General features: G+C 32.9%; 1 protein-coding gene across 1 annotated transcript in view; it reads right to left on the reverse strand.

Moving 5' to 3' along the window:
• Positions 1 to 5,197: 5,197 nt before the first annotated feature.
• The window catches only part of MYOM2 (myomesin 2), a 152,338-nt gene continuing 144,227 nt past the window's right edge, over positions 5,198 to 13,308 (reverse strand). Inside the window, exons 33-37 of the mRNA XM_003757920.2 lie at positions 8,481 to 8,644; positions 7,940 to 7,976; positions 6,869 to 6,891; positions 6,663 to 6,718; positions 5,198 to 5,946 (exon numbers count right to left, since the gene is read on the reverse strand). Coding sequence (XP_003757968.1) covers positions 5,632 to 5,946; positions 6,663 to 6,718; positions 6,869 to 6,891; positions 7,940 to 7,976; positions 8,481 to 8,644 — 595 coding nt within the window. The 3' untranslated portion in view covers positions 5,198 to 5,631. The remainder of the gene's footprint in view (positions 5,947 to 6,662; positions 6,719 to 6,868; positions 6,892 to 7,939; positions 7,977 to 8,480; positions 8,645 to 13,308) is intronic.

The raw sequence follows: 13,308 nt of genomic DNA on the forward strand, positions 1-13,308 counted from the left end.
ACTGAACTCTGTGGACTGAGGAAAAGATGCTCACTAAAAACAAAGGAAGCTATTAAAAAGTCCAAACATTAAAAAGTGCCAGCCTTCAGTTGGCCTCAGGAAGGCTTTGATACTGAGTGCTCTTTCAAGCAAACAGGGCTTACATCAAAGATGATTCAAGGGAAGCAGGTGCTTAGAGAAAAAGCCAAGCCAGGCCAGTCCAGGCCAGCCTGGTCTATTATCCTGACAGCCAGAGAAGAAACTTTAGAACCTTCATTCAGCATGACCAACTGACATCTTATCTGGCCTTTGGAGAAGTCAGCCACACAGTGTGCTGTGAGGAGTGCCCAGAAAGGGAGGCTAAGGTTTATTTTAGTCCCTTTGGCATCTCTAGCTATGGTTTTAAGAGATTCCCCAATCACCATGTTAAGTATTTCAAAGCAAATAATGTCATGTATATTTGTGGCTGGTCACATGTATCAAATATCTGATAAATATAAACCAGGTATTAGTGGCAAATTTATACTGGAGCAATTAACATTATTTCATGTTTTATCAGGATAGTAAAACATGATAAAAAAAAAAGATACTGTAAACAAACAGGACAGAATGCTAATTTTATTATTTATAATATTTTAAATGTCTTCTTTCTTACAGGAAGTTTCTTTTTCTCTTAGATTGTTGTTGTTGTTGTTGTTTAAAAAGCAAGATTTTGAATGGAATAATAATTGTTAACATTTGCATGCCATCTTAAAGTTTGCAAAAATAATTTACATACATTTTCCCATTTGATCTGAATCTACTTAATCTCCTTTTCCATAGATATATGTACTAAAATAAATGTTTAGAAAATAAATGTCAGAAACAGGGAAGGAGAAACACACAGCACACACACATACAGAGCTACATGCAAATAGAACTGTTGAGTGAAATAAAAGGGAAATGAGAAATTACTAGATAGAGGCTGTCTTCCTAGAATCAATATACTCATAAGGGAATCTTGAGGAAGTGATTAAGAAGGAAGCCTCCTTGCGCTTTCTGTATAACTTTGGGGGAGGTGGGCAAGAAGTGCAGAAAATGTATGTGTGACCAGGGACTCATAGTCAGAAATTTTCTCTCAATCTGCCACCAAGTTGGTAGAGCTGATTGGTTATGACTTCTAAGCTGATGAGGGAAATAGTAAGTCTGATGGATTTTGTGGTATTCACTCTAGCTAACAATTTGAATGTTCAGCTGTTTGCCCTGAAGCCTTCTTGTCTGGACTCTTCATGGGTGTGAGGGTTGCAATAAAGTTCCAGAGCCCTCCATTTCTCCTAGTCATGTATTTGTCTATTGCTCAATCTGACATATCTAGTCCAAATAAATCAGATCATCTAATCCCTCTATTTTATATGAGAAGCAATGAAAGTCCAAAAATTTTGAAGTGAAGGTCACAAAGTTAGTTAGCAGCAAAGCTGGGACTTGTATTTCCGTCTCCTAATTCTCATGTACATCATTCCTGCATCTCTTATCACTGACTGGTTGAATTTAAACAGTATCAGCTCGGCCAATGACACAGTGTTTTGCAAAAATTGGGGGCATAGTTTATTAGACTGATTGCATGTAATTTTGTACGTGATTCACATTGAAAATAATATATGGGGAGAAGAATTAGAGAAAATGGAACGCTAACATAGATTTATCCCTAAATCTTTAAAAATATTTAGAAATGCATAATGATAAAAATATTCATATTCATATTCATTATAGTATTAAGATATTCCCTCTGCAGATATTTCAGAGACCCCCAAACACAGAATCTGTGGAAGACTTTCATTTGTAGATACAGAGCCCAATCAATTTCTCCTTAGTTAATAAATAGATTGAATAGATGAAATAAAAGCCCTTCTCACAATATGCATTTGTAATGAACTTTCCTTATTAGCCTTGTTGTCACAAGGCTACAAATATTCTTTTTTTTCCATGTTATCATCATTGTCAACATACTTGTTTTATGGAATCAATTTGTAAATCTATTTACCAATTTTACATAAGTCATTACAGTTTATGTGTGCATTTCTACTGCATTCCCAGTCCAAATCATTTCATAGAAAAAATATTTGTTTTTATGAAAGCTATATGCTAATTATTTTAAAACTTATTGTAATTGGTTTTAAAGCATGAGTTTCAAGAACAAATTGAAATTCTGGACTCTTGAGAAAAATATTTTAGAAGACTCTCCCTACTTTTTTTATTATAGTTGTAGCTAAAATTTTGTAAATAGTTACATTTTAAAATCATTTAGTCTATTTTAAAATTAACTAGTAGTAATATTTTTGTTAAATAACAACTCCTGAAAATCTCTAGATTTTTTTCATGCTAAGATCATTTAAAATGACAAATATCTACAGTTATAAAAGAAACAGATCACTATCCAAAAGATTCTTATGGCCCAAACATACTGCTGCAGTTATATCTAAGCCAATAGGTCCTTCCTATGCTGAAGAAAAGTAGTTCCTCCAAAATATCTGTCTATAGAAATATTGATCATTCTATAAGAACATGCACATTTCAGTCATAGCTAGTGGATAAAATAAAGATGTGGATGGAGTGACTTCAAAATGATTTTCTTCATGAATGATTAAAGATATCCTTAATGAATATACTTTTAAAAATACGAAATATTTAATTCAACTGAAAATTTTACAAAACTGTTTATGACTTATTGTAGCTGAAAGTGCTAAACTATGAACATAGTTAAAAATCTATGAGATTTCATGAATTTTAGCCATATTTATGAATCTAAGTGAGTCTGTCTGAGGAAGTAGCATAGGCATTTCAACAGACTTATTTCAGGCTGCTAAAGTGGCATAACAGAGTGCTAGATTTAGACTAAGAAAAACTTGAATTAAAATTCTACTTCAGACACTTACTAGCTATGTGGACTCTTCAAACTTCAATTTCCTCATCTATAAAATGAAGATATAAATAGAATGTACTTTCCAAGGTTGTTGTGAAGATCAATATAAAGAGTTTTGCAAATCTTAAGAAGCTATAAAAATTCTAGATATCATTTAATTTATATCTTAATTCACACATTTTAGTCCTCTCACAATTCTGAATCTGTTTGCTAAAACTAATTTACATAATTGATTTATTATAACTTTAAATTATCCTGTATTTTGAAGCAATAAAAATATTCTTTCTTTCTGTCTGTTTCTTTCTCTCTTTCTCTTTCTCTCTTTCACACACATAGACACAGACACACACACAGACACACACACAGACACACACACACACACACACACTGTTAACTTCATGTAACTCCTATGTGTACCACAATTAAATGTTAGGTTTCTTAATACTTAGCATGGCATACTGAATTCAGTAGACATGTAATAAATGTTGGTGGAAAGCAAAATCTCTTCAAATATGGACATGAATATCTAGGTCAGTCCAAGGAATGACCTAAGTTTTTCAGGGCATTGAAAGACTGAGATAGACCATTGTCAGAGTTGAGACCAACTACTAAAAAATAAAATTGAGGCCCACCTCAATGATTAGGTTTTATCTAGTCCATAGACTCAGTCATACACTTGGTGATAAATGATAGTCTTGCCATATGTAGATAAATGAGCAGTGAACTGGTACATTTATTGGTTTGTTCATTACTTACAAATAACACTAACTTAAATGTGCAGAGTCATAATATTTTTTCAAAGGGCTTTCACATATATTGTCTTTTATCATCTCTCCAAAGTCCCATGAGGAAGAGGATATAAATAGTATCATCCCCCCTTTTTTCCCATCCCATTGCATTCTATCCTACTAGTTCAGAGAAGTTAGGTAGCCTTGCTCAGAATCACACTATTTTTAATAGCAAAAATTGGACTAGAACCTCTTGACTGCCAATACAATATCCTTTTCCACTGTACCTGTTGTTCTATTATGTAAGAAAAGAGCAGACATTTATTCTTTGGGAATATTTTAAATGAAACATTGCCCAATGACAATGCAATGAATGAACTAATCAGATATTTTCCCTGTGCTTGATTTTTTTTTTTTGCTATATGCTAAATTTTAACTTTGTTGTCACAATAGTTATATGCCAACAACTCAACATTTAAAGTGATATGTATACAACAAAATATAACAGAGGGAAAATATGAAAATACAAAAAAACTTTAAGAGTTCTATAGTTTTGGGACTGAATTTCTAGTCAAACCTGCTATTTTTGCATTACTTTGCTTTAACAAAAAGAAAATTAGTAAAATTTATTTAGATCAAAAGGGGATCTACAATAAATATGACTCAAAAATTCTAACCTTGGCTGCTATGCCCAAGGAGACCCAGGAAAGTTGCTAACCTATGTAGCAGCAACAAACTCAGCTAAATTCAGCTCTTGCATTGAAGAAAGGAAGAATATGAGATTTTTGCTTATCCTCACATTACCTATAATGGAGCCCTGCTCAGCTGTTTGAGGAATAAAAAACAGATTTAGACCTTAGTATTGTTAAATATTACCTGAAGGAATTAGGGAGGAGTATGATAATCTCTAGGATTTTGATTGCATTTAAAGTTACAGCTATATGGAATATTCTCAGTCACTGGTATAATTGGCATTTTAAAAATAACAGGTTTATTGTGAAGTTTCCATTTAAATACAAGGCAGTTTTATATCTCAAAGGACAGTCTCTCCTGAAAGAGCAAAAAAATGATTCAAGGAAGATTTCACATCATATATATATTTTTAAAAATTCTCTGAAGAAGTTATAAAAAATGAATTCCTTCAATAATGATCATTTCAAATGAACTGAGCTATTCTCTTGATAAATTCTTCACTAAATTAACTGTCATGGCGAGTAGGAAGAATACAGCTATTGTTATGTTTGGCTAAACTACAGAAGTTCTTGACCTTATCTCTATTTGACATAGACATTTTTTTATCCTTCAAAATCTACAATGACATTAACATCTGTTGCTTTCTCAGAAAAATATGATTTGTCTGGATAATTTCTGGTGTCAGTTTCACTGCCTGATTCCAGTCCCTAAAGGGTGAAATGCTGTCTTTAGGTGCTATACAGTAAATGTGATTTACCATCATTTGCCTTCTGGATTGTAAGTGTACTGTCTGCATGCTACCAGCTGTGAAATTGCACAATAAGCCATAATTAAACAAGCAGAGAGAATAAACAGAAGTAGTTAGGTGTGATTTGGAATAGAGAGACCCACAACAAGGTGTGTTTTAAAGCTTTATTGGCCCAAAGCAAGAAAAACAATGTATTTCCAGGTAACTGGTGTTTCCAATGACTTTAAAGGCAAGATTTGGAACATACAATTGAAGACCCTAACTAGCATGGACTATGGGTCTCTACACAAACAAAACATGCTATTGGTGTTCTTAGATGATTGTTTCCAGTAGTAAAATTAAAGAAAAAGTTAATTTTCATTTCACATGACTTTCATTGTCAGGTACATGTCTCTTCCTATTATTTTTGTCAGTTGGTTGATTTTGAATGTGTATATAGAAGCAAGCAGAAACACTCTTCAAAGCATAATCCTAAATCACTTCTCTATCTGCACAGCACTCCACTACAACTTATTTATATACTACTCAGATAAAGCATTTTGCCTTTTGAGCATTCCCCCAGGCTAAGGAGAATGCTTCTCTTATTACTCTGGAATTGAGGAGGATGCTGGTATCAGCTTTGGTTTAGCTGCTTGGGGGGGAGAAATGTCAGGTATCTGTTCACCATGTTTATACACACTCACAGTGACATCTATTTTTTCCCCACCATATTTATTCTTAACATTGATGCTGTATTTTCCTGAGTCCTCGGAGGTCACCCCTTTGATGGATAAGCTGACATACTTGGCTTGTTCCACTTTGACCATAAAGTGTTCATTGAGTTCAATGTCCTTGTCATTCTTGAACCAGATAACTTCCGGATCAGGATTTCCAAATACAGTACAAGTCAAATTCAGACTCTTTTAAAGAGAATGGGTGAATAAAGAAAAGATAGAAAAAGACAAGTCAGATGATATGTCAGATAAATATAGAAATTTATTTTGATTCAAACTGTCCTGATTGGTGAGAGCCTGCTATATAGTTGATCACAGGCTCATCATGCTTCATCATGGCTTTCCATGCCCCATATCTAGTTTTCTAACTCTTGCCCTGGGAATAGTATTCAAAATAACATTAGACTCTAGAAAGGGCTTAACAATCAATAGCCCTCTGACTCTACATACTATATCTGCAATTTCTGACCACCCTAAACAAAAAACATATTCCTATTTCCATTTCATCGCCATTATCTCTCTCTTCCCTCCTCTCTCCCCACTTCTCTCTCCCACTTCTGTTTCTCTTTTTCTTCTGTCTCTCTTTATCTCTTTCTCTGTTTCTTCCTCTGTTTCTGTCTCTTTTCTTCCTTCCTTTTCTCTTTCCCCTTTCCCCTATTTCTCTCTCTCTCTCCTGTCATAGTGTTCTTTCAAATGTTTACTGAACACTCAGAACACCTTAGGCTAAGCTTTCCTATATATGAAGGAATGACAGTCACCATGCTACAACTTTTGAAGCACTCTTGTTACACAGCAAAAAGGAAGAAAAAGGTGGATTGCCTTTAGTATCTAAGTCATTTTCATGTATTCAGAATGGCAAAATGATGAACTCCTTCTGATTGAACAAAAATTATCATTCTTACCTTGCCTTCCATTATAGTTACCACGTCAGGCAACCCACCAATCACCTTGCCACGATCTATGAGATGAAAAGAGCAATTATTCAAATGTCATGAGGAGGAATACTTAAGATTCAACACAAATTCATGCATATGTTAAAATATTGATCTCTAATCAGTACTAACACAGACTAATAATTAGCCATTGCTGCCACTTGAAATGTACTTACTCTTTTCAGCAAATGCAGCTGCCCTAAAGATTGGTGGGGAGGAGAGAAGAAAGTTTTTTTTAAAAAGTTAGTATATTGGCAAAGAAAATGAATCTTCTATTGATTGAGTTTGACTAAGGAAAATGTGAAATTATAATTAAAAAAAATTAAACCTTTTATGATAATACTTTGTCAACTCATTGGCAAAAATATATTTTCCATTTCCTAATAACTCCCACTTCCTGGATTGATGATTCGAAAGCTTTGTCTATCTGATATAGATATATAAGTGAGATGTAGAAAAACTTGATCAATTGTTTGGTTAACAACATAATAATTTACATTTATAGACCAATTTACGATTAACATAGTACTTTATATGTAGTGTCTCAGCTAGTCCTCATAGAAACCCTACGATATGGGTAAGTAATGTAAGTCTTAATATCTCCATTTTATGGTTAAGAAAATGCGAGCTAAAGAACATGAAATGACTTGCTCCCAGAGGCAGAAATAGGCCTTAAACCTGGGTGCTCTGATACCATAGTCTTTATTCCTTCCTCTACCTCAATGAAAATCTCAGCAGAATACAGCTTCTACTATCCTTTACACAAGACTAACTAGAGGATCTTGTTTGCTTTGCAGCCCAAAGATCTCAATAAATTCTTTGAATCTGAAAGCTTGATCAGGCAAATACTTTATCTTTCACTGTTTGTTTTAGATTTAGAGCTTATGTCCTTAGAAACCTCTTAAAATAGAATAATTTCTCTCTTCTCTCACCCTATTCCTTAATCTGAGGAAATGCTTGCCACTCCTTTAAATCTTTAAAAAAAATTTTGAATGTGAATTTCCATAACCCTGTTCTTAAATGCATTTATATTTTAATAACATTTCTCTCTCGTAACAGATAAATCACTGATATACTTTTTCATTGCTATATCCATATTACAGAATTTTAAAACCTAAAAGTTCATAAGTATTTTCACAATCTGGAGGGTGGTTGGTGAGTAGTAAGGGATGAGAGATGAGGAATGGAGGAACCAGGAGTTGGAGAAACTAATTTTGTTTATAATTAATAAAATATACAAATCTTACTTGAGTTGTTGGAATTCTGCAAATGCTTCATCAAAAGCTGGAAAGAAATATTTCATCTTTTAGTGAATTGTTTCAATGTTATATTCTCTCAGCAAAGGTATTTAAAATCCTAAATAGTAAGTTTTCCTTTTTTTAAATCAAATAACAAATGAACAAAAAGATTACATAAATTTAATTTTATCAGTACAAGACCCAAAATTGGTGTGTTGTACATAAATGTCTTGGTAGACTGACTAAGTATTTAAGCATAACTTGCATTTATACTTTGATTTATTTGAGTATATGAGTTTACTGTACTTTAAGGCTTATAAAGTGCTTTAATACATCATCTCCTTTGATCTTTATTATTACCAATGATATAGGTATTATTAGCTCCATTTTATACATAAGAGATTGTGTATAGTTCAGGAAAATTAAATAATTAATCATTTATATGTAGTAAGTCAGAAGCAAGATCTGAACACAAGACTGTCGCTCATGTTGTCCTAAACGAGCCACTAAATATACAATGTTAATATGTTGAATTATTTTAATATCTTACCTTGCCCAGAGAGATCAAGGGACCTTTTATGATTATCTTTGCCATCAAATATCTCAAATGTATATTTCCCTTTGTCCTTTTCAGTAGGCTCACAGATCTGCATCCAGGCCATCTCTTCACTACCTCCAATTCTCATATGCTCACTGGAAGAAATCTTCGCATCTCTTCAGAAATGAATAGAAATACATCTTCAAATTTAATGTCTACTTAGACATGTGGTCTATATGATGTCATATGCAAAATAGCTTCAGAAGAAAAAACTAATTCTAAGCTACTACAAATTCAACCAGATACTTTCCTTCATTTTGGAGAGAAAAGGAGAGTCTGACCTAATTTTATCAGTGCATAGAACTCCTACTATAGAAACTCCTTCCAACAATTATAATCTCAGAGATTTACCTGGTGCTAAAAATTTAAGTGATATTCTGAGGGTCACACAATTAGTATGTGTCAGAAGTAAAACTTAAATATAGATCTTCCTGGTACCAAGAAAAGCCCCCTAATTATTATATCAGGCAAGATTTAATTATTCCTCATAATATTAAATAAAATAGGGGAATAGAGTTTGAATCTTATATCTAGTAGCTCTTTTTGAAAAACTTGTATAATAATTTATGTTAAGTAATGATAGTAATATGCCACAAATTTATATATATGTAAATGCACATATAAAGTGTGCACATATATGTACATATACATAAAGGTATTGTGCAGAGCTTACATTCTATGAGCTTCCATTTAAGTTAGCAAGACCAGCTTAACACATCTAATATTTCTTAAATATAATTTATTAGGAGATGTGACAGATTTGCTATCTTAATTTTTTTTTAATATAAGAGTTGCCTTATTATAGAAAGAAGTATGAGAGTTAGAGAGAAATTTAAAAGAAATATGTATCATCTTTCTGTTTCTGGTTTATGAACAAGATTAAATGATCTTTTAGCCAAAGTTACAATACATTTTTTTAATAAAATGTTAATCAGAATTTAGTATATAGAAGATTCTGGGAAGATGGCAGTGTAGATATGTAAATTTCAAGCTTGTCAGATTTCCCCCACAAATAGAATATCTTTGTGTCTCAGGACAAACATAGACTGATGAAAAATCAAGAAGACTTAAGACAGAACAGAAGTCCTCCAGGTACAACCTAAGAAGATCCAAAGAAAGACCCTATGCCAGGGATTAATCCAAGTGAAGTGCAAACACCTCCAGGCTAGCTCCACAGAAATATCCAATGGGGAGCCCTGGGGTGAGCTTGATTTGACTGGAGCCTCAGCAAGAACCATAGAAACTTTCATCTCTTCTACAGTTTGTGGAGTCAAGGTCTAAGTCTCAAAAGATTGAGGGAACATAGGCTTATTAGGATCATCAGGCTCAGCTGTGCTGCAGAGAAACAGTCCTGGGTGAAAAGGAACCAGCACATCTGTAAGTGCAAGGTAGTGGGGCAGTGGGACACTACTATCTATGGATAGTTGCTAGAGGGTGGAACTTTTGGTTTAGCATTTTAGGTCAGAGGGAAGAGCTCAAGTGAACCTCACAATTAGAAGTGCTTACACTAATACTTCTTATTAAAACAAAACAAAAACAAAAACCTGAACCAGAAAAGAATAAAGAACCTGCCATAAAAACTTTCTATAGGAACAGGGAAAATTGGACTTCATCATCAGAGGAAGACACTGAAGTAAAAAAAGCTTCTATCCCAAAGAATAACATGGCTCCCTGCCCAGAGAGAATTTATAGGAGAACTCATAAAAGAATTTAACAATCAAATGAGAGACATTGAGGAAAAACTTAAAAAACAAAAACCATCCATGAAAAACAAGAAGATTATGAAAAAAGTTTGCCAATAGAAAAGGAGATACAGAGTCTCAAAGATGAAAATAACTTTTTGAAAATTAGAATCAAGTAAAGGGAAGCCAGTAAAGCTATGGAGAACAGGAAAAAATAGAACAGAGTGTAAAAAATATTATAATAAAAACAACAGATTTGGAGAACAGATCAAGAAGAGAACATAAAAGAATAATTGGACTGCCTGAAAGTTGTGACCAGAAAAAAAACCTTGACACAATAATGCAAGAAATAATCCAAAAAATATTATCTATAATATTGATGAGAAAAAAATGGACATTCAATGAACTTGCAGATTTTCAAGACTTTCTATCAACCAAACCTGAACTAAATAGAAAATTTAACATAGAAGAATCAATATCAAAGATCAATTTTGAGGAATTCAAAATGGATAAATTGTTCATTTTTTTTAACTTGGAAAATGTGTACCATTTCTTTAAAAGTGACATCAGCAATAAGGTAGCTCAAAGGAAAGATTGAGGCAAAGTTAAAGTAAAAATAGTAATTATGTTATATAAATGAGTTGAAGATGAAAAATAGATACAGAAGCATTGGGGGGAAAGGAAAGAGGACTCATAGTTCTGAAAAATCTATTCACATCGGGAATGGGTTAAATAGTCAACACTACATATATACCGTGAAGAATATAGCGCTATCCAAAATCTATAAAGAAATAAGGGGAGAGGGATGAGCAGACAGGGGAAGCAAAGAGGAAGGAAAGATGAAGACAGAGGGATCCATGGGCTGAGGGAGATTAGGTAATAAGGCAAGTTAAGAAGCTAAATTAAAGCAGAGTCAGCAGGCATATGTAAGATATGTGTATATGTGTGTGTGGGGGGGTATGTCTGTATATATGTATATATCTATTTGTGTATATATAAATATATGTTTACATATTTATATATATTTAAATATATCCTTTCTTAACTATAGGCTGCTTAGGGCTGGTAGGAGGATGACAGGAAGAAAAAAAATAAAGTAAAAAATGTGTACGACAGAGAACAAAATAACAATTTACAAGGAACTGAAGCTGGACATACATGAATATAATTTCTTCTACTAACATATAGATTTTCTTGAACTGGTAATTTTTTGTTATATATTTTGAATCCTCCTTGATGTTCTGCTGAACACATGACAACATTCTCTTTTGTTTTATTTTGTTTTGCCTTTTCTATTTTTCTTTTTTACTTATTCTATTTGTTTTTAATAAAATTTTTTAAAAAAGAATTTAGTATGCAGAGTGATACGGAGCCAGGAAAATAAGTATTAAAATGATCTCAAAGAGAAATTTATAATTTATATAATGTTATTGTGGCTAGAATTTGAAATTAACCATAGCCTCATAGTTTGTTTAGTGATTAGTAAAATCTTTATGATTTCATGATTCAAATCAATATTACAATAACTACATAGACATCAAATTTAAATGTGTCTATTTCACTATTTTGCTAGAAATCATAGCAATAATGTATCATCTCTATATAGCATACTGTGGTTTACATAGTACTTTAAAATTTGTATTTCCTCATAAAAGTCCTATGGGGAGAAAGCAAGTATTGTTACCATTTTATAGATGTGAAAATTGAGAATCAGTAATGTATTGGCTTTCACAGGGTCACACAAATTGTGAGCGTCAGTGGTAGACTTTAAAAAGAAGTTGTTTGATTCTAAATGTAAAGCACACCAAGCTCATTCATTCAATCAACATCAACAATCTAGGCTCCCACAAAATTGCAAGAAACTATGCTACATTCTGGAATACAAAAGTCGATATGACACAAACCTTGTTTTTAGAGAATTTATGATTTAAAATGATAGAATACTGTAGTATTTTCCTACTAGAGATTGTTAAGTTGCCTCTTCAATAATAAAAATTTTCTAGTGAAAAATGGAAATAGAATATTATATACCATTTGGGATCTCTTTCCTGAAATCTTCTCCTTTCTAGTATCAACAAACTGTTTAACTGTATTAGCTGCCATTCACAAGTACTGATATAGTTCCCTAGTTTCACTATAAATACCAGACATATTTCTTTCCAAATTATCATTCATTTATTCATTCAGCAACCATTTATTAACAGCCCATTTTCTGCCAAGAATGATCAGGCATTAGATACTATGGTATATAGTGTTTAGAGATCCAGAGTCAGAAAGATCTGGTTCAAATCCCTCTTCACAGACACACATTAAGTCTGTCTCTAGACAAGTCAATTTTGTACTCAACATTTCACCTAACTTTAATGCTATAATCCCATGAATTCAATAAGCATTCATTAAGTAGCCATTATATTAATAATTATGCTAGGCATTCAGTATATAAGAATAAAAATGAAATAGTTTCAACCTTCTACTTTGGGAAAACAACATATACACAAGTAATTAAGTATAAAATATATGCAAATAAATACAAAGCAATTTCTCATTTCCAGATAGTGATGACTGGGGAGGTCAGAAATGGTTTTATATAGAAGACAGGATTCAAAGTGATATATGAAAAGAGTTATGACTCTTACAGGAGTCAGCAAGATGATTTAGTGAACAATCACTAGAGCCAAAGAAAGAAAGGACTGAGTTCAAATCCAGATTTAGACACTTATCAGCTTGTGTAGTCCAGACAAGATACTTAACCTCTTGTTTGCCTTAATCCACTAAAGAAGGTAATGGCAAATCACTCTAGTATCTTTGCCAAGAAAAGCCCATGGACAATCTTGGCATGCTATCATCCATAGGGTCCCAAAGAAACAGACTTGGCGGAACAACTTACCAACATGGCTCTTACATGTAGGATCACCTGATGGATGGAGGATGTCAGAGGGAGATAACATGATGTGAGACTAGGGAATGTTTACTTCATTCTAAAAGCATGTGGAATATCCTTAGGAGAATCTATTTGTCTTATATACAGCAAGAAAATCAGATGTAACAACACATATTTCCATTCACAGTTTTCAGAACTTCACAGAATTTAATATGCA

Source organism: Sarcophilus harrisii, chromosome 2 (genome assembly GCF_902635505.1).
Source record: "Sarcophilus harrisii chromosome 2, mSarHar1.11, whole genome shotgun sequence".
Classification (NCBI taxonomy): domain Eukaryota; kingdom Metazoa; phylum Chordata; class Mammalia; order Dasyuromorphia; family Dasyuridae; genus Sarcophilus; species Sarcophilus harrisii.